The 22,709-nt window shown below is 43.5% G+C and overlaps 1 protein-coding gene across 3 annotated transcripts in view; it reads right to left on the bottom strand.

Moving 5' to 3' along the window:
- LOC118396735 (FERM domain-containing protein 5) overlaps positions 1 to 22,709 on the bottom strand; it is a 117,635-nt gene that overhangs the window by 19,233 nt on the left and 75,693 nt on the right. For all 3 annotated transcript variants that reach the window (XM_035791124.2, XM_035791126.2, XM_035791125.2), the window contains exons 2-4: positions 5,144 to 5,248; positions 3,842 to 3,884; positions 2,986 to 3,064 (exon numbers count right to left, since the gene is read on the bottom strand). In XM_035791124.2, coding sequence (XP_035647017.1) covers positions 2,986 to 3,064; positions 3,842 to 3,884; positions 5,144 to 5,248 — 227 coding nt within the window. The remainder of the gene's footprint in view (positions 1 to 2,985; positions 3,065 to 3,841; positions 3,885 to 5,143; positions 5,249 to 22,709) is intronic.

Here is a 22,709-nt window from a genome sequence, read left to right as displayed (position 1 = left end):
ACAGATACAGCAGCTACACTGGCTGCAGACTGAGACTAACACCTGGAACAAAGCAGGTGTTACCAACGGTTACAGTACAGGATTGCCCATTTATTGATTCTGAAGTGAATGTAACACGTGATAGAAACAGTGGGAGAAACGACCCAACGGACGCCAGATTCCCCTGATACCAACTTCCAACAACCAACACCAAAATGAGCCCAGGAGAACCCATGCATGTGAATGAGAAGAATATACACTACCGTTCAAAAGTTTGGGGTCAAATGTACTTGTTCTTTTAAAGAAAAGCTAACTTTTTTGTCCTTTAAAATTACACCAAATTGATCAGAAATACAGTGTAGACATTGTTAATGTTGTAAAAGACTATTGTAGCTGGCAGATTTTTTATGGAATATAGAATGAGGAGTGGGAGGACCCAGTGCACGACTGAGCAAGAGGACAGGTACATTAGAGTGTCTAGTTTGAGAAACAGATGCCTCACAAGTCCTCAACTGGCAGCTTCAAGCTGCCTCCCAGTCCTCTTTCTATTCTGGTTAGTGCCAGTTTGTGCTGTTCTGTGAAGGGAGTAGTACACAGCATTGTACGTGATCTTCAGTTTCTTGGCAATTTCTCGCATGGAATAGCCTTCATTTCTCAGAACAAGAATAGACTGACAAGTTTAAGAATAAAGTTATTTGTTTCTGGACATTTTCAGCCTGTAATCGAATCCACAAATGCTGATGCTCCAGATACTCAACTAGTCTAAAGAAGGCCAGTTTTATTGCTTTTTTAATCAGGACAACAGTTTTCAGCTGTGCTAACATAATTGCAAAATAGTTTTCTAATGATCAATTAGCCTTTTAAAATTATCAACTTGGATTAGCTAACACAATGTGCCATTGGAACACTTTGGAGTGATTGCTGATAATGGGCCTCTGTACGCCTATGCAGAAATTCCATTCAAAATCAGCCGTTTCCATCTACGTTTCCAATACAATAACAATGTCTACACTGATCAATTTGATGTTATTTTAATGGACAAAAAAATAGCCATTTCTTCAAAAACAAGGACATTTCTTAGTGACCCCAAACTTTTGAACAGTAGTGTACATATCCTCGGCTGTAATTTTGTCATCTAGGCCAGCTTCACAATAGCTAATAGTATGTCACTTAAGGATCCATAGGTGCTAAAAAAATCTATTTCCTTTTCTCTCTTTGGGTGACTCCAGTTAAATGGCTGATGCTGTCAATTGTCTGCCCTACATTTATTTAGTCTTTTCTGCTTGCCTTTCACATCTCTGCTGTCGGTAGATTTGGTGAAGAAAAGCTGTGAATTGAAATTAATATTTTACCCATCTCTATCCTCTTCCCTCATTGTGTGGTCTAACCTGTGTACCATATATTGTCCATATATTGTTCAGTATGCGATTAATGAGGAAACTATATTGAAGAAAACTTCAGTGTCATTGATTATTTCCTCTCCTTTCACTCTTCCTCTCTCTAGTATGAGGTGGTCTATCCTGCCCTACCACTCTCATCATATCTCTTATCATATCTCTTCCTCTCTCTAGTATGAGGTGGTCTATCCTGCCCTACCACTCTCATCATATCTCTCATCATATCTCTTCCTCTCTCTAGTATGAGGTGGTCTATCCTGCCCTACCACTCTCATCATATCTCTTATCATATCTCTTCCTCTCTCTAGTATGAGGTGGTCTATCCTGCCCTTACCACTCTCATCATATCTCTTCCTCTCTCTAGTATGAGGTGGTCTATCCTGCCCTACCACTCTCATCATATCTCTTATCATATCTCTTCCTCTCTCTAGTATGAGGTGGTCTATCCTGCCCTACCACTCTCATCATATCTCTTATCATATCTCTTCCTCTCTCTAGTATGAGGTGGTCTATCCTGCCCTACCACTCTCATCATATCTCTCATCATATCTCTTCCTCTCTCTAGTATGAGGTGGTCTATCCTGCCCTACCACTCTCACCATATCTCTTGCTAACTATATTTATTTTTTCCTCAGCCTTCACTCTCCTTCTCGCCTCCTCCCCTCTCTCCATCCATTCATAATTCACATAATTCATTATCTGCACTCTGCATTCTGTGTTCATTTCATCACACCTAAGTGTAGACTCCCTGGACGGTAATGAATATGAGATGGCAACCACCTGATTCAAACAGGCTAGGTTGGTGTGCCTCCTTTTAACAAATACACAAATTGTAATAGACATTAGCAAACACACATGTACTAATGCACAGACACAATAAACACACTCATACTAAATTGCACATGTACTTGCTTCTTTAATGTCATCATCAAGTGGTTGAAATCAGAGAGTATCAGAGGGCGTTTAAAGGCCCTATTGAGGGCACAGAGAGGCTTTTCTGGGTGACCTCATTGCAGACTGCACAGGGAATGAGGGAGTCAGGCGAAGAAATGCATAAGTGATTCTAATCTGAGCTAGCTGGGAGCTAATCATGTATCATTTAGAGGAGTCTGCTAGCCGTAATTGACCCTCAGTCTTCCTCTTTCCCTCAGCAGTCAGCAAGCCAGAGAGACCAACGCAGAGCACAGCTACACAACCTCGCAATTTAGCAGCCATTCTACTCCAGGGAGCAGGCTCGCTCACAAGCTTACTTAGGAAGGCTTTTTACATACATCTCAACTTCAAACAGCACTGTCTTTTTATTTTATTTATCGCACTGTTTTTAGACGAAGTGCTCTTTTATTATAGAGGCCCTTCAATAATGTCTGGGAAAAAAATACTGTCAGTGCATTCAGAACACAAACATTTCTGGGGAAAATGAAATGTGTGAGAAAAGGTGATAAACACCAGCTGCTGCTTTGAAACTGCTTTAGAAAAGGCAAAAGTTATTGAAGATTTTTAAACACAAAGCTTTCATGTCTGCTTTCCCTGACTTCCTCTTCATACTAGAGGCTGGGGGAGTGGTTGTTGGCATTTTCTCTACTTTGCTGAGTTTCACACAAAGTCCTACCTGGTGATTTCCTCTTTGAGAGCAGCGGGGTCAGGAGGGTAAAACTTGACTCTGAGACACATGGTGAATGGAGGCTGGGCTGGGGAACAAAGGAAATGGAGAACCAAATAGTCAGGAACATTTCATGATCACAGTTTAAATGATTAACTGAAAAAATGCTCTAAATGCACCGCCTTGCAAAAGTGTCTAGCATATAGTTCTAACCTGACATGTGTTTTATTCAGACACTATGAAGTTAGAATTTAAAATAACTAGTCAATTTAAACACTCATTAATTAAGCAATCTGTGAAGGGGGCACTGACAAATGATTACTGTAAATCTTTACTTCATATCATCGCAAGGTAAACAGTAGAATAGGCAAACGGAATCTCGCTTAAAGGAAAAATAATTTTGCATCATCATAATGATGTGGAAGGTGACACTTTGCTTCTTGAAAGTCCAATATCTTGAAAACTTGACTGCTGGCATGAAAAACATTTTGGGACTGTATCAACAGTGGACTAATGAAAACAAATACCAAAAGATAGATATTGACTGGATTTTCCCTTTAAGCTCTGTATCCACAATTAGGGAGACACAGTTCATGATGATTTGCGCGAGAGTGGGTGAGAGACCTTTTGTGTGGATTATCTTTTGCTTGGAAGAGACAATTCATACAGTTCTGTCCTTCCAGTCAAATGGAGAATCTAGATCTATTGAAATCCTATTACAGTAACTTCCTACCATTTGAATTCAAATGCACATTCATTAGTCAAATTAGATGATGCGTCATTAAAGATGCCATGGTGATGATAACTATAACTGCTCAATTAGCAGAATGATCATAGCATGAAGAGGAAGACACTGAAGACTTACATTTCATCTGCTTGGCAATACACTTTGTGACCTCCAACCAATGCTGCATCAACAACAAAAAGACATATGATCAAAGTGTGAAAAAAGCTAAACATGTCTAAAAATCCTGCAATGACACTGACACCATGCTCATATCACTCTATGAAGCAGGTTAAATGCCTAAAACACATGTCTCCGTTCATATCCAACATCCATCTCTAATCTGACAAGAATCTGACAAGAATCATATAATTAATGCTATCAGTTCCTGATTTGTATAATTAAATCATCATCATCATACTGAAGCAAATTGAACAGTAAGGGCATACAGAGATAACAGCTCTCTCTATAAATGACAGTAATGGATGGTCTTTCAAATTATAATACTGTACCACCAGCATGTCTGGGCCTGCCGAGACAGACAGACAAGCAGACACTGTGCAGTGGCAGTGCTCTCTAGGGTCAGTTCAGAAGGTAACTCTGGTTTTGCCTGTACTGTATATCAGGCACTGATTCATCCCCCATCCTTCTGGCAACATTCACTCCATCAATTCCCTCTCTCCGCCAACCCCTCACCCCAACAACAACCACGGAAATAGCCCTGAATGGCAGCATAAGAAATTCAGGATGGGGAGGACCGGTCTTGTCTCTGATGCTAAAACACAATGTGAGCACATGTTAATTCTTCATGAATCAAGCAGTGCAGCTACAAGCCATCTCTGAGGAATAACCCTCTGTGCTCTGCTGCTGCTGCTGATGATGATTGTATGAGTGTCTCTCTAAAAGCGTATGTTATGAAAGTGTCACGCCCTGATCTGTTTCACCTGTTCCTGTGATTGTCTCCTCCCCCTCCAGGTATCGCTTATTTTCCCCAGTGTATTTATCCCTGTGTTTCCTGTCTCTCTGTGCCAGTTCGTCTTGTATGTTTTGTCAAGTCAACCAACGTGTTTTTCCCGTACTCCTTTTCTATTATATCGTCCTCCCGGTTCTGAGCCCTGCCTGACTCTGGACTACTTTCCGGCCTGCCCGATCATCCTGCCTGCCCTGACCTTGATTCTGCCTGCCCTTCGGTACCTATTGGACTCTGATCTGGTTTAGACCTTTTTGCCTGTCCACGACCATTCTCTTGACTACCCCTTTGGATTTATAAACATTGTAAGACTCCAACCATCTGCCTCCTGTGTCTGCATCTGGGTCCCGCCTTGTGCCTTGATATAAATAAATAAAATAAAATGTCTTCAATCTGGCCCTGTATCTCTTTAAACGGTCACCTCCACTACAGTATGCTTCATCCAACACAGACACACACACACACTCACTCACCCGCTGCTTGTCTGGGTCCACATATCTGATGCCGAAGTAGTCCTTCTCCAGCAGATTCAGGTGGTGGCAGATGAGGTCGAACAGATACTGTCCTTTAGCATCCCGCTGCAAGATAAGGGAAAAACAATAGCATGAGAAACTCACAGCGAACACAAGAAAATACCACAACTAACAACTTAAAAGGACATTTTGAGGAAATATCCCCACTGATAGGGAACAAGTGGTCCGGCCCAGCCCAGGAACTCAACAACTTCATGAGGACATGAGGGAGAATGTGAGTTTGAGGGAAAGAGGGAGGTAATTACTGATAGCAGAATGTGCTTCATATTTTCCAGACCCTGTGGAAATATCCAGGATTCATCCATTATTAATGACAGCCACTACAGCCACCTGCAGAGTCTAGGCCAGAAACCTCCATAGCTAAAGCACAATGAGAGAATGGATTAAGTGTGCTGACAACTGGCTGGGTTAGACTGACATTTGTTCAGGGAGATGACTCAGGGACGGGGAGGGTGATATGATACTGGGTCTTGATAACCAAACAACGCACATCAAGTATCACACAGTATAAGTATGAAGATTTATAGGCATTAATGATGTATGAATGGATTTAAAGTCATTAATAGGAGATCAAAGAGAAGTCAACTCACTTGGCACAAATTGGTGAATCAATGTTGTTTCCACATCATTGCAATCCCCCAAAATCTATGTGATGATGTTGAATCAACGTGAAAAACTGACTTGATTTGAAAAAATCCCATGACATAGTGACATTTTTGGCTGATTTCACTTTGATTCACATTAGTTGACAACTCAACCATATGTAAATCAAAACTATACATTGAACTGATGATGTCTGTGCCCAGTGGGAAGACATTGAAGGAGAGGATAGAAGAGGACAGGAGACTGCCCACCTTCACAAGCCTTTCCCCTCCCTCTCTGACACATCGCTGAAAGACTTATCCAGCTCCCAGCACTGATTACCATTTAAAATATCACTCAGACCAACATGTTTTCCATAATAATAGCTAAACTCTCTGAATTATTCCAGAAAGATAAGTTATTTGAGCTTCCAACAAACATTGCACACCACCATTACAAGTTGTTTTCCCTCAGGCATTTGTGAGGACTGCTGGTATTAGCAAAGGCACACACCAGGGATGATTACAGCTCATTGGAACAGGGTGGTGATCCATTCAGCAGCCGGGCAACTAATACATCTCTCTACCTAGTCTACAACCTAAGAGTTTTATACTGCAGGCTCAGCCAGGCTGTCAGCGGAGTTAACACTGTGTCAGTCATCTAACTATAGTCTAGAGGAATGGCACTTGTCCTGTGATGAGCATGTGTACTGGGACTGACACACTGGCACCGTGTTTCAATACCCTGTTCTTATACAGTAACAAATCAAATTGTATTTGTCACATGTGCTGAATACAACAGAATACAACCTTACAGTGAAATGCTTACTTACAACCCATTTACCAACAATGCAGTTTTAAGAAAATACATAAAAAAGTAGAGATAAGAATAACAAATCATTAAAGAGCAGCAGTAAATAACACAAGTGGGGCTGTATACAGGGGGCACCGGTAGAGTCAATGTGCGACTGTCAATGTAATTGAGGTAATATGTACATGTAGGTAGAGTTATTAAAATGACTATAAATAGATAATAACAGTAGCAGCAGCGTAGAAGGGGGGTGCAAATAGTCTGAGTAGCCATTTGATTAGATGTTCAGGAGTCTTATGGCTTGAGAGTAGAAGCTGTTTAGAGTCTTTGACAATTTTTAGGGCCTTCCTCTGACAACGCCTGGTATAGAGGTCCTGGATGGCAGGAAGCTTGGCCCCGGTGATGTACTGGGCCATACCCACTACCCTCTGTAGTGCCTTGCAATCGGAGGCCGAGCAGTTGCCATACCAGGCAGTGATGCAACCCGTCAGGATGCTCTCGATGGTACAGCAGTAAAACCTTTTGAGGATCTGAGGACCCATCCCAAACCTTTTCAGTCTCCTGTGGGGGAAAGGTTTTGTCGTGCCCTATTCACGACTGTCTTGGTGAGGTTGGACCATGTTAGTTTGTTGGTGATGTGGACGCCAAGGAACTTAAAGCTCTCAACCTGTTCCACTACAGCACCGTTGATGAGAATGGGGGCGTGCTCTGCCCTCCTTTTCCTGTAGTCCACAATAATCTCCTTTGTCTTGATCACGTTGAGGGAGAGGTTGTTGTCCTGGCACCACCAGCGCCGCCTCTGGATGAGTGTTTTCCTGTTTGCTTATGGCGGTATACACCTCATTTGGTGCGGTCTTAGTGCCAGCGTCGGTCTGTGGTGACATGTAGACAGCTATGAAAAATATAGATGAAAACTACATGATTCCATATGTGTTATTTTATAGTGTTGATGTCTTCACCATTATTCTACAATGTATAAAATAGTCAAAAATAAAGAAAAACCCTTGAATGAGTAGGTGTGTCCAAACTTTTGACTGGTACTATATATATATATATATATATACACGTGTGTGTTTTATGGTGTACATTACATTTTAATAGTTGAAGTGGATGTACACATGCAGCTGCTGATGTAGTGTCTTCTACGCATGACGTGTGTGACATATTAAGAGGATTGCAACTCCCAGTCTAACTAATAACTGGGATTTGGATGAGGAGGTGATAAATCAGTGCCAGGAATTGAACAGAGATGAATGTTGGCGCTGATCACTCCACCAGAGATGGTAAAGAAAGCAGGACATCTCCCTTGCAATATTTTTCTGGTGGGGGCGGGGATGGGACAATAAGTAGACTGGAGCCAGCTGTTATTGGGCATAGAATAAAATTCCCATATAATAAAATCCTGTCTGTGTAAGTGGGCGTTCCCTCTCTTGCGTAAGCATGCCAGAGATAACGGAGGAACCGTGAGCTCAAGTAGGAAATTTGTAAGTCGCTCTGGATAAGAGCGTCTGCTAAATGACTTAAATGTAAATGTAATGTAAATGAAAGCATGCGCACGCGAGAGAGAAAGCCCACTTTTGCCCACTTTTGACTTTGACATTGTTTCCCAATGATAAACTGCCTGAGTAAGACATCTTAATTTATCTACCATCTTTGGCTCCACTCCTCTCCCTCTCCACCTTCCTCCCTATGCCAGGGAAAAACAGGCCTCACGTGCCACCTCACTCCATCCCCACTGGCTCACTGGGGGCCATTTAATGGAGCTCAGTAATAGGGTCAGTAAACACACATGCTCCTCACAATCAAACTCATAAGCTCATAACATAACTCTGAAAGGAACATGCTTCAAGGTCAAGTATATCAGGTGTCAGATAAACCAGTCACACTGCTATTGATAACATGTCAGCCTCCTAATGCTGTTTGGGAGCTACGTTTAACAGAACATCATCACAGTGAAGGATGTGAAAATCTCTGCTTGAGTTCATGTAGAATCTGTATCCCGCTAAAGCAGTATAGGAATGGAATGAAGTCTATTTAGTGGCCTTGGTCAGGAAAATAATGTGGTTAATCCAAATGTTTATCCACAGCATCCATATACTGTATCTACCATCTCTCACTGTCCCTATTTGCATAATAACTAGAGAATTTCATGATGCCCTCAGTGTGGTCAGAGCTCTAAATGTCTATTTCTTGTAGTCTGACAGATGGGGTGCAGTGGACCTTAAATGCACCCGATTAAAGCATGCCAAGCACAATGTGATGTGTGGGTGAACAGCAGCGGATTCCCTAAATGAGCTCCTGACACAGAGGGGACTGAGGCCTGCTGGGAATGTCTGGCTGTCTGGCCATGCGTGCGTAACATGCTGCTGTGGGTAACATGCTGCTGTGGGCCTGGACACAACCTGATGGCTGCTGCTATTGGATCTTGATGGATCTCTCCAGTCCAGAGAACAAGACGACATCATGTCCCTCTCCATCACAATTAAGAACAGTATGACCCTAGAGCTTCAGGCCAGGCCAGGCAGTTTGGACTGCTAGAGTCAGCCTCAGTTACTCGCGCTCTCCTCATTGGGCCTGTGATGGCAGAGGAAGTGTCCCTGGGAGCAGTAGTCTCCTCCATGTCATTACTCAGGCTCCAGATAACACACTTCATTAAGAGAGAGCTCTGTCAGAGAAAGCTTACTGGGTGCCAGCCGTGACTCTCCGGACAAATATCGGCGCAAGGGAGTGGTGCTCGAGGTGTCACAGTCTGACCTTTCCACAGTAAGACTAAGGGCTCCCGGGCCGCCATGGGCGATCGCCACTGTCACTTCTAGACCGCTCTTTCACAGCGAGCTCACAAATCAACCTGACAAGCCTGCTTACTGGGCTCGGGCAGCAAAAATAGAAGCGCAGGGCTGTTGCATTGTGCAAGGACACACACTCGCTTTCAATTATGCAAATTAGATAATACAGTAAATGACATAGATCCCTCAATAAGATAAATCAGTGTCTCACTCGTGTATTGACACAAATATCCTGTCATGCATCCTTATGAACTACATACAGTGCATTTGGAAAGTATTCAGACTATCTCCACATTTTGTTACATTACAGCCTTATTCTAAAATGTATCAAATAGTTTTTTCCCTCATCAATCTACACACAATGCCCCATAATGACAATGCAAAATCAGATTTTTAGAAATGTTTGCAAATGTATTAAAAATAAAAAACTGAAATATCACATTCACATAAGTACTGTATTCAGACCCTTCACTCAGTACTTTGTTGAAGCACCTTTGGTAGAGATTACAGCCTTGAGTCTTCTTGGGTATGAAGCAACAAGCTTGGCACACCTGTATTTGGGGAGTTTCTCACATTCTTCTCTGCAGAACCTCTCAAGCTCTGTCAGATTGGATGGGGAGCATCACTGCACAGCTATTTTCAGGTCTCTCCAGAGATGTTCTTTCAAGTTCATGTCCAGGCTCTGGCTGGGCCATTCAAGAACATTCAGAGACTTGTCCCGAAGCCAATCCTGCGTTGTCTTGGCTGTGTGCTTAGGGTCATTGTTCTGTTGGAAGGTGAAGCTTCACCCCAGTCTGAGGTCCTGAGCACTCTGGAGCAGGTTTTCATCAAGGATCTCTCTGTACTTTGCTGCTTTCATCTTTCCCTCGATCCTGACTAGTCTCCCAGTCCCTGCCACTGAAAAACACCCCCACAGCATGATGCTGTCATGACCATGCTTCACTGTAGGGATGGTGCCAGGTTTCCTCCAGACGTGACGCTTGGCATTCAGGCCAAAGAGTTCAATCTTGGTTTCATTAGACCAGTGATTCTTGTTTCTCATGGTCTGAGATTCCTTTAGCTGCCTTTTGGCAAACTTCAAGGGGGCTGTCATGTGCCTTTTACTGAGGAGTGGCTTCTGTCTGGCCACTTTACCATAAAGGTCTGATTGGTGAAGTGCTGCAGAGATGGTTGTCCTTCTGGAAGGTTCTCCCATCTCCACAGAGGAACTCTGGAGCTTTTTCAAAGTGACCATTGGGTTCTTGATCACCTCCTTGACCAAGGCCCTTCTTCCCCGATAACTAAGTTTGGTCGGGCGGCCAGATCTAGGAAGAGTCTTGGTAGTTCTAAACTTCTTCAATTTCAGAATGATGGAGGCCACTGTGTTCTTGGGGACCTTCAATGTTGCAGAAATAATTTGGTACCCTTCCCCAGATCTGTATCTCAACACAATCCTGTCTAGGAGCTCTACGGACAATTCCTTCGACCTCATGGCTTGGTTTTTGCTCTGACATGCACTGCCAACAGTGGGACCGTATATAGACAGGTGTGTGCCTTTCCAAATCATGTCCAATCAATCGAATTTACCACAGGTGGACTCCAATTAAGTTGTAGAAACATCTCAAGGATGATCAATGGAAACAGGATGCACCTGAGCTCAATTTCAAGTCTCATAGCAAAAGGTCTGACTACTTATGTAAATAAGGTATTTCTGTTTATTTTTATTCATTTGCAAACATTTCACTTTGTCATTATGGGGTACTGTGTGTAGATTGATGAGGAAAACAATTCATTTAAGAATAAGGCTGTAACGTCACAAAATGTGGAAAAAGGGAAGAGGTCTGCATACTTTCCGAATGCAACCCATGCCAAGGAGAGCCAATGACAAAGCAAAAAAAGGCTGAGAGACAGTGATGTATATGGACGAACGATGATGCATTAGGTCAGACAGGAAGCCTTTCTTTGGTTACAGACAGCAAGTGTGTTAGTATTCCATAGCACTCCTCTTTCCCTTTCCTTCTCTTCTCTCTCTCCCTTCCTGAGTTGTCTCTTTCCCCCACACAGAGCCCAGCTGCATTACTCCCCTCCAACAGGCTCTGTAATAACAGGATGTTTGTGTGATTGTGTGGCGGGATAAAGGATCTAATGAATGATGCTGGTGAATTCCTAATTAAAACTAATTGGGTTGGGTTGGCCATGGATTGTTTAAGGGTGTCTAACCAAACTGCCAATAGAATCTACTGGTCTGACCATTGACTAACCAAATAGCATCTCTGATAAAGACACTGATTTGTTTGTGTGAACAGGGATATGCAGTGGTTGTTGTGGCAGTAGCCCTGTGGTGTGAAAACCTATGCATTATGTTACCCCTTTTACAGTTGGGTAGTAAGGGAGCCCTCCTTCCACACATCATGTAAACAGACTGCATGCTCTTCCAACAACTGATAATTACAGAGACATCAAGTAGATGATTCATTTATTATACAAATATTTGGCTAAACCTGTGGCAAAATGCCTGTCCTTTACTAATATGACAGTACACAGCAGTGGTAGCACAGCAGGGAAAAGTTGGGACAACTGCTTTATAAGCATTTTCTTGTCATGGGTTTTCTCTGTCTTAAGGGAATGGAGGGAATGCTGCAGAAACAATCAAATATCTTCCATACGATACCCTTAGCGTGTTTCCCTGTAAATGGTTGGTCTGTTTAACTGACATAAGATGAAGAACCCCATTCTGTGTCATGCTTGTGTGTCCAAAAAGAAACCCAGAGGTCCTGCGGGGCATAAGGCTCCATACCAACACAACATATACAAAGTTGATGGAAATGCAGCCAGATATCTGAATGGAGCAGATAGTCATAGGCCTACAACTTGTAGGTACATTATGCTGAATGATAGAATGACAAAAAGTCTCATCAGCAAAATAATCCCCAGGCCTAAAACAGCATCATTGCTCCCCTACTGCTCCCCTATTTCCTCAGGGTCCCACTTTCCTTTCAAATTAATCACTTAAATGGACTTGTTTTATTGTGAGGGGAAGGGAAACACAATGCTGTTGGCTCGTGTGTGACTGGTGTGCGTGTGTGTGTGGGTGTGGGGGGGGTAAAGCACTGAGAGGAACAGGAGCGGTAGAGCCCTGGGATAATTCCTCTGGTTTCATTAGCAGATTACTCTCCTTATCTCCGGGGCCTGGGGTGTGTGAGTGATTGTAGCAGGCCCACTACACCACTAGCCAGCCCTGTGTGAATGTTCAATCTCAGGCCCTGCTACCTCAACCAGTCCGCAGCAACAGCAGCATCACAGCCTGGGGTCTGAGACCCAGAGCACACGCACGGCAACTCACCCAGAACCCATTACATACAGTACACAAACGGTTCTGCTTGGAACAGAAAATCAACCATCAAGTTCTCAAGCCAAGTAACAGCCGTAGAGAACATTTAACAATCACCCAGGAAATCTATAGGTTCTTTTAAACAGAGAACATAACATCAGACAGTCGTAAAGAGCAGATCCTTATGAGTTAGATTTATGAAACTAATTCTTTTAGCACTCATCACATTTATCAAGCAGTTTAGCTTTATTGATCCCAGAGAATGCCCTCCAGAGATCTGCTGCGTTCTGCTGTTATGGGAATGTAATGTATCAGGGATACAGAGCAAATTCTCCACTCAGCAACTTCACACTATCCTCATAGCCTCGCCTGTCAGGTTTATACTGTAATGTATGGAAGACACAGTCTGGGAACAAGGCCATAGACTCCCTCTAAAACTTCCACCTGCACTGGGCCAGTGCTGCTCCTCTCCCCCAATGAAAAGGTATTGTGTACTATACTGAAATCTACTCTACTTTTCTTTACTGAAATTTTAGACCCCATCATAGCACTGAGACTGCACTTGTGAAGGTGGTAAATTACCTTTTAATGGCGTCAGACCGAGGCTCTGCATCTGTCCTCGTGCTCCTAGACCTTAGTGCTGCTTTTGATACCATCGATCACCACATTCTTTTGGAGAGATTGGAAACCCAAATTGGTCTACACCAGGGGTGTCAAAGTCAAATGGACGGAGGGCCAAATAAAAAATTTAGCTACAAGCCGAGGGCCGGACTGTTCGAATGTTCATTGAAAAATTTTTAAATGACGCATATAGTCTAGTGAACCTAATTGAACCTACTGAAAACCTAACAAATATATTCCAATATGATCAGATAAATAAAGCAATATTTTCTTATGGCTCTGTCAGTAATCTTTAATTTTCAACAGACACAAAAGACAAATTTCCTTTATATAAAAATCCCCATAACATGAACATTAAATGAAAGAAACCGGTATTCAAGGCACCATCAGTAGCCTATATTTTCTATTTTAGCAAAAGTGGGCTAAATTTACTTCAAAGAAAAAAACAATAATAGCAATTTTCTATCATCCACTCAACTGAAATATTTTTAAAATATAATTGGATTGAAATACAATAAAATAAAGTGCAAAAATCTATTAATCAAAAACAACACTTTGTTTAAGGAGAAGTAACATGCAGTGAAAACAAATATTAAACTTTAACTTTTAAACTTGAACTGAGTAAAAACTCTAAATATGTGATTGCACAGTAATGTTCACTTGTTTGAGGTTGAGGGTGATACTTGGTGGTGTCCCATCTTTTCCACAAGTTCATCAATGTTCGGGGTAAGGCTCTGAGCTGAGGAAATCCTCAGAATTGAGTGGAGGTGTTCAGCAGTAAGTCGACTTCTGTGTGATGTTTTGTTCAAGTTCATCAAAGAAAACAGTTGTTCACACAGGTATGTGCTGCCAAACATAGACAACGTTTGAGCAGCCTGGATGCGCAGCTGGGGCATTGTGTCGGGAGGAAACGGGCGAACTCCGCAGCACCCACTGCCGCATATTTTGCCCTCAGTGCATCATTGCATTGAGATCAATCAACTCCATTTGGAGGTTTGGTGGTGAGCTTTCCACGTCAACAGCAAATGGGTTACCGAGCAGTTCCAACCTGCTTTTTTGTGCTTCAAAGTCCCGAAAGTCAGCGGCAAGCATACCTATTTTATCAGCCAACCGGGAACGCACTGGTAGAGAGCTTCTCTTTCATGGTCTGGCATCTGGGAAAGTGGCTCAAATTTTCTTTCCGCATCTGCGTCTCCCACAGAGTCAGTTTGGTTTTAAATGCCTTCACTGTACTGTACATATCAGAGATGACACGATCCCGACCCTGCAGCTGCAAGTTCATTGCATTCAGATGACTCGTAATGTCACACAGAAAAGCCATTTTACACAGAAACATTTCGTCTCGGAGTTGTGTTGTGTCTTTCCCTTTGCTGTCCAAGAACAGACAAATCTCCTCACGAAGCTCGAAACATCTTTGAAGCACCTTTCCCTGGCTTAGCCATCGCACCTCTGTGTGATAAGGCAAATCACCATGCTCTGTTTCTAACTCCGTCAGAAATGCCTTGAACTGGCGGTGATTCAAACCTTTGGCTCTGATAAAGTTAACTGTGCGCGTGATGATGCTCATTACATGCTCCATTTTCAAGGCTTTACCGCACAACGCTTCCTGGTGTATGATACAATGATAAGCTGTCAGCTCACCTGTCGCGTTTTCCTCTTGCATCTTTTCCCGTATCTTCGCCACCAGTCCGCTCCTGTGTCCACACATCGCAGGTGCTCCGTCGGTTGTCAAACCCACGAGTTTTTCCCAAGGCAGCTCCATCTCATTTACACATCTTGACACCTCTTCATACAAATCATGCCCCGTAGTTGTGCCATGCATAGGACGTAAAGCCAAAAACTCCTCTGTCACGCTTAGGCTGGAGTCCACTCCGCGGATGAAAATTGACAACTGGGCAATGTCAGAAATGTCGGTGCTCTCATCCACAGCCAAGGAATATGCAATGAAATCTTTTCCCTTTTTCACAAGCTGCTCTTTTAGATTGATGGACAACTGGTCTACTCTCTCGGCAATGGTGTTTCTGCTCAGACTCACATTTAAAAAGAGTTGCCTTTTTCTGGGCAAACTTCGTCACAAACTTTAATCATGCAGTTTTTGATGAAATCCCCCTCCGTAAATGGCCGGGCTGATTTAGCGATCTCTTCTGCCAAAATAAAACTGGCCTTGACAGCAGCCTGGCCTTGTGATTTGGCTTTTTTGAACAGAGCCTGTCGAGATTTGAGGCCTCGTTTTAATTCCTCTGCCTTTTGTAGCCTTTGTTCCATGTCCATATTCTTGTTTTTGTCCGCGTGTTTCGTTTCATAATGTCGTCTCAGATTATACTCTTTCAGTACCACCACACTTTCTCCACACAGAAGACACACAGGTTTTCCAGCTACCTCCGTGAACAAATACTCCGACTCCCACCTTGTTTGAAACCCCCGGTTCTCAGTGTCCACCTTCCGTTTTGCCATTTTTGATGGGTATCTGAAAGTTAATTTTACTGTGATGCTGACAACTGCTGTGCCAATAAATATTGAAATGAAGCAGCCTACTGCGCCACCGTTGCATTGTGGGAAATGTAGTATTGGTGCGTGTAAAAGATCTGCGGGCTGCCGGCTTGCTGCGGTCTGCGGGCCGGTTCTAATAATAAATCAAGATCATCCCAGGGGCCGTAAAAAACCTTCTCGCGGGCCGGATGTGGCCCGCGGGCCTTGACTCTGACATATGTGGTCTACACGGACAAGTTCTGGCCTGGTTTAGATCTTATCTGTCGGAAAGATATCAGTTTGTCTCTGTGAATGGTTTGTCCTCTGACAAATCAACTGTAAATTTCGGTGTTCCTCAAGGTTCCGTTTTAGGACCACTATTGTTTTCACTATATATTTTACCTCTTGGGGATGTCCTTCGAAAACATAATGTTAACTTTCACTGCTATGCGGATGACACACAGCTGTACATTTCAATGAAACATGGTGAAGTCCCAAAATTTCCCTCGCTAGAAGCCTGTGTTTCAGACATAAGGAAGTGGATGGTTGCAAACGTTCTACTTTTAAACTCGGACAAAACAGAGATGCTTGTTTTAGGTCCCAAGAAACAAAGATATCTTCTGTTGAATCTGACAATTAATCTTGATGGTTGTACAATCGTCTCAAATAAAACTGTAAAGGACCTCGGCGTTACTCTGGACCCTAATCTCTCTTTTGACGAACATATCAAGACTGTTTCAAGGACAGCTTTTTTCCATCTACGTAACATTGCAAAAATCAGAAACTTTCTGTCCAAAAATGATGCATAAAAATGAATCCATGCTTTTGTTACTTCTAGGTTAGACTACTGCAATTCTTTACTTTCCGGGTACCCGGATAAAGCACTAAATAAATTTCAGTTAGTGCTGCTAGAATCCTGACTAGAACCAAAAAATTGGATCATATTACTCCAGTGCTAGCCTCCCTACACTGGCATCCTGTTAAGGCAAGTGCTGATTTCAAGGTTTTACTGCTAACCTACAAAGCATTAAATGGGCTTGCTCCTACCTATCTTTCTGATTTGGTCCTGCCGTACATACCTACACGTACGCTACGGTCACAAGACGCAGGCCTCCTAATTGTCCCTAGAATTTCAAAGCAAACAGCTGGAGGCAGGGCTTTCTCCTATAGAGCTCCCTTTTTATGGAATGGTCTGCCTACCCATGTGAGAGACGCAGACTCGGTCTCAACCTTTAAGTCTTTACTGAAGACTCATCTCTTCAGTGGGTCATATGATTGAGTGTAGTCTGGCCCAGGAGTGTGAAGGTGAACAAAAAGCCTCTTGTGCAACGAACCGCCCTTGCTGTCTCTGCCTGGCCGGTTCTCCTCTCTCCACTGGGATTCTCTGCCTCAAACCCTATTACAGGGGCTGAGTCACTGTCTTACTGGTGCTCTTTCATGCCGTCCATAGGAGGGGTTCGTCACTTGAGTGGGTTGAGTCACTGACGTGATCTTCCTGTCTGGGTTGGCGCCCCCCCTTGGGTTGTGCCGTGGCGGAGATCTTTGTGGGCTATACTCGGCCTTGTCACAGGATGGTAAGTTGGTGGTTGAAGATATCACTCTAGTGGTGTGGGGGCTGTGCTTTGGCAAAGTGGGTGGGATTATATCCTCCCTGTTTGGCCCTGTCTGGGGGTATCATCAGATGGGGGCATAGTGTCCCCTGACCCCTCCTTTCTCAGTATTTATGCTGCAGTAGTTTATGTGTCGGGTGGCTAGGGTCAGTTTGTTATTTCTGGAGTACTTCTCCTGTCTTATCCGGTGTCCTGTGTGAATTTAAGTATGCTCTCTCTAATTTTCTCTCTCTTTCTTTCTCTCTTTCGGAGGACCTGAGCCCTAGGACCATGCCTCAGGACTACCTGGCCTGATGACTCCTTGCTGTCCCCAGTCCACCTGGCCGTGCTGCTGCTCCAGTTTCAACTGTTCTGCCTGCGGCTATGGAACCCTGACCTGTTCAACGGACGTGCTACCTGTCCCAGACCTGCTGTTTTCAACTCTCTAGAGACAACAGGAGTGGTAGAGATACTCTTAATGATCAGCTATGAAAAGCCAACAGACATTTACTCCTGAGGTGCTGACTTGATGCACCCTCGACAACTACTGTGATTATTATTTTAGGCTGGGCTTCTGTAACGCACTTTGAGATATCAGCTGATGTAAGGGCTATATAGAAGGGCAATATAAATACATTTGATTTGATTTGATCTATACTCTACTGTGCTGTACTGTGCTGTACTATGCTGTTCAAACTTGTGAACCCAACTGTGGTTTGTGACTACTGTTGGGCTTCGTTCTTTGTTCCTTGTCAATCATTGGCTCATTGATGAAATTAGCATTCAGACAATATATTTAATGAAATCATTCAAAAACCTTTATTAATGCAATTGCAGGCAGAAGTTGACAACAGGAACATAGCACGCATGTTTCAGAGTAAGTTCTGCAAAATAGAAAAGGGTCCGAGTTGTTTTATTATTCCTACAGTCATATATCTTAGTGATGTCACTGCCTACGTCATTACCTTCTACTCATGAGACCAAAACCATGCCTACACAGCTATATGAACAAGAGTTTTAGTGTTATCTAAATCTCAGTTGTAAATGTACACTCCCCAATTTGATTTATAGTGGAATGTCTGACTAGTCTCTTATCTCTTGCAGAGTTCCTTTATTAGAGGCAGAGATTAGAAAAGACTGTGGAACAATATTAAACCTTTATAATGAATATACAGTGGGGCAAAAAAGTATTTAGTCAGCCACCAATTGTGCAAGTTCTCCCACTTAAAAAGATGAGAAAGGCCTGTAATTTTCATCATAGGTACACTTCAACTATGATTCAAATTAAGGAATATATAAATATTTGGATGAGCAATGTCGGACTGGCATAGACTAAATACAGTATAATAGAATACAGTATATACACATGAGATGAGTAAAGCAAAAATATATAAACATTATTAAAGTGACTAGTGTTCCATTATTAAAGTGGCCAGTGATTTCAAGCCTTACTTTGACATTGGGTGCTGTAGGTGTCCTGGAGGGCATGTAGTTTGCCCCCGGTGATGCGTTGGGCAGACCGCACCACCCTCTGTAGAGCCCTGCATATGCGGGCAGGGCAGTTGCCATACCAGCCGGTGATGCAGCCCAACAGGATGCTCTCAATTTTGCATCTGTAAAAGGTTGTGAGGGCTTTAGGTGCCAAGCCAAATTTATTCAGCCTCCTGAGTTTGAAGAGGCACTGTTGCGCCTTCTTCACCACACGGTCTGTGTGGGTGGACCATTTCAGATCGTCAGTGATGTGTACGCCAGGGAACTTGAAACTTTTCACCTGCTCCACTGCGATCCCACGATGTGGATAGGGGCCTGCTCCCTCTGCTGTTTCCTAAAGTCAACGATCAGCTCCTTTGTTTTGTCGACATTGAGTGAGAGGTTATTTTCCTGGCACCACACTCCCAGGGCCCTCACTTCCTCTCTGTAGGCTGTCTCATCATTGTTGGTTATCAGGCTTACTAGTGTTGTTTCGTCTGCAAACTCGATGAGTTCAGGAGGGAGTTGATCATGCACCCTTGTGGGGCCCCTGTGTTGAGGATCAGCGAAGTGGAGGTGTTGTTTCCTACCTTCTCCACCTGGGAACGGCCAGTCAGGAAGTCCAGGACCCAGTTGCACAGTGAGGGGTTCAGACCCAGGGCCCAAGCTTAATGATGAGCTTGGAAGGTACTATGGTGTTGAATGCTGAGCTATAGTCAATGAACAGCATTCTTTTTAGTTATTCCTCGTCCAGATGGTGTAGGGCAGTGTGCAGTGTTGCCTTGACTGGCCTGCACAGAGCCCTGACCTCAAACCCATCAAACACCTTTGGGATGAATTGGAATGGCGACTGCAAGCCAGGCCTAATAGCCCAACATCAGTGCCCAACCTCACTAATACTCTTATGGCTGAATGGAAGCAAGTCCCCACAGCAACATCTAGTGGAAAGCCTTCCCAGAAGAGTGGAGGCTGTTGTAGCTGCAAAGAGGGGACCAACTCCATATTAATAACCATGATTTCGGAATGAGATGTTCGACGAGCAGATGTCCACATACTTTTGGCTATATAGTGTATCGTGTTGCAGTTGCATGGGAACAATGCATTAACTTACTGTTAAAGAAAAGACAAACCCGCACACTGCTCTTGCTAGTATTACTTTTTTATTGAAGCGTACATGTCGGCTTCTTGGCCTTCATCAGAGCGTACTGGTGTCTACATGTACTGGAACCTCCAGAAAGTTGTTGCATGTTGAGAGAATCAGGTTGTATTGTCCATGAATGAATTCCTGCAGCCTTCTATCAGCACCCAGTGTTCCCACCAGCAGCATGATGCTCTGCCTGGAGAAACAGCAAGCCATTCACCCTCACCAGGCAGAAAGTGGGCCATCAAAACACAATAGGAGTGAGGCAGAGTATGGATTTGACCCAGAAACAGGAAGAACCAGAAAAACAAGCAAAGCAACAGAAGCTGGGGAGTGGGGACAGACTGAAAGCAACAAAAAGACTACATGTACATGTAATATAAACCACACATAATACCTAGCATGAGCGTCCATATAAGCTTTTGCATGCTCAATTGAGCAGAATATTAAATATATATGAAATGTGAGTTGGCATGTGCAGAACACAGACGATAAATCAACTCTTCAGGGAGAGAGAATCCACACTACCTAAATGACATAGGTAAACTTCCAGTGCTCAAGTGCTTCAAGTTCACAAATGATGCATAATTAACAAGTGTGTCAAAGCTCTATGATAACCGCTTTTATAAACAAATCATTAATTACATACACAACTTAATGTATGGACAGGGGCCTAACCTAGTGTGGGCCAGATTTGCCCTGGTAGACTGGATTATATGAGAGAGAGCCTGGGCTGTCTGAATCATTTATTGAGATTGCGGCTCCTCGGGCCTCCATCAAAGCATTGACACGCGAAGCTGCGGTGCGCCTCTCACGCCTGCATGCACAGAGAGCCAGTCTCCAGGGCCAAACCGCTTTCTGCATTTTCATGGCTGGATTAATCAGTGGTAAGTGATCTCTCCTGGGGCTTGGGAAACAATGGTGGGGCTAAAGTGGCACCAAGGAACCCCCTGCCTCTCAACGTGGAAGGGCTGGGGTAGCCAAAGGAACTGCAGTCCTGAGGTAGGAGCTGTACCGTACTTTAATGCATACCATTCCAAAATCTAAGAAAAAGGGTTCCAAAAGGGTTCTTCGGCTGTCCCCATAGGATACCTTTTTTGGTTCCATGTAGAACCAACAGTGGAAAGAGTTCTGCATGGAACCCAAAGGGTTCTACCTGGAACCAAATAGGGTTCTTCAAAGGGTTCTCCTATGGGGACATCTGAAGAAACCTTTTTAGCCTCTAGATAGCACATTTCTTTCTAAGAGTGCACCACTCCCCTTCTCCAGTGAGCCTGTTTGTAACAGTATAACAGTCCTCAAAACCACAATGACATAAAAACAACTAAGCATCTCATTGAAAGAGATGGTCATCTCCCTCAGCAAGGTAAGTATATAACTTTAACAGCTATTTTGTCCATTAGGGCCAATGCACAGAATTTCAAAGGGAGAACAGTGGATCTGTTGAGCTGACCTCATGTAAGGCAGAGGTGACTTAATCAGCATAGAGAAATCAAGCATTCCGCCCCTTCACTACCAGGACTGCACTTTTCTCTCCGTTGATTGTTTTTTCCCTTCTATTGGTTACAGTAATAATAGTATTTAATTCCTGAGAAACATCACTGACAGCAACGACCAGTGTACTTGTATGATGTTGAGCTGGATGCTCTATAGAAGAAATCTAAAAGTCCATTGGATCACAGTGTGAGATTGGGCCAGTTGATGCAGCTGCACTCAGTAGATGAGGGTTTGAGGGTTGTTGTTGACTAGAGGGGTCTCTTTGTTGTGTGTGCTGTGTGTGTACAGTTGCTGTGTGCTGTGAAGAGAAAGTTAGGGAAATGACTGCAGCAGCTGCAAGGTACGAGAGACATGTACATGTGCATTTGGCAAACCACACCTTATATGGATGTGGAAGAAGATTTACATTCTACTCCGTGATGCATGCATTGGTATGGCACCCACAGAGGTATTAAAATAGTCAGAGCTGCTCAAAATACCTTCATTAAGCAAAAAGGAAGAGAGCCTCCTGCTTTGACCACAGTGAGCAGCACAGACTGGTGACATCTTAGAGGATACAGACACCACATCAGGGAGGCAACACCAGGCCTGGATCTGATGAATACAACAAGCTCTAGGATTTGCTTAGTGGGTATTACTGTGGCATCCCCTACAGGGAACTGTCAAAAGGAGTAGTGTACACACTATGCTTTATATACTGATTTATATACTGTAACAGACTGCGCATGGACAGGAGGTGTCTTTAGTATTGGGACTGTCGCATTCCCATTAAAAAAGCTATTTATCAAACAGCACAGAGTAGAGGATGCCTCTGTCATCACTCCTCTGTTCACCACCCTGGCCAGGCTCTGGGCAGCTCTATTTTGGACAAGTTGGCCACATGTTGAGGCTCTGTTGGTTAACTTTATGTGACAGGGGAGAGGCCAGTCCCCTGGAGAAAACTCTCTAAGAGGGAGGAACCAAGAGAACCATGTCTATCGGAGGGAGCCAAACTGCCTCTGAAGTCTTCCTCATACAGCCCCAATAGGCTACTGTACACAGTCACAGAACACATAAAAAACCTGCTTCTGTCAGTCCTCTATTCTTCACATGTTCTGTCTGCACTTCACACTGTATGAAGCCCAGGGTATATATACCATCTGAAACACCATGGGAAAACCACAAAGACACACAGCTCTGCTTGTGAAGTAACTTGGCGAAATGCAGCCATGGAAACCTCACAATTTTTAAA

Source organism: Oncorhynchus keta, chromosome 17 (genome assembly GCF_023373465.1).
Source record: "Oncorhynchus keta strain PuntledgeMale-10-30-2019 chromosome 17, Oket_V2, whole genome shotgun sequence".
Classification (NCBI taxonomy): domain Eukaryota; kingdom Metazoa; phylum Chordata; class Actinopteri; order Salmoniformes; family Salmonidae; genus Oncorhynchus; species Oncorhynchus keta.
This window is presented reverse-complemented; position numbering and strand designations above follow the sequence as displayed.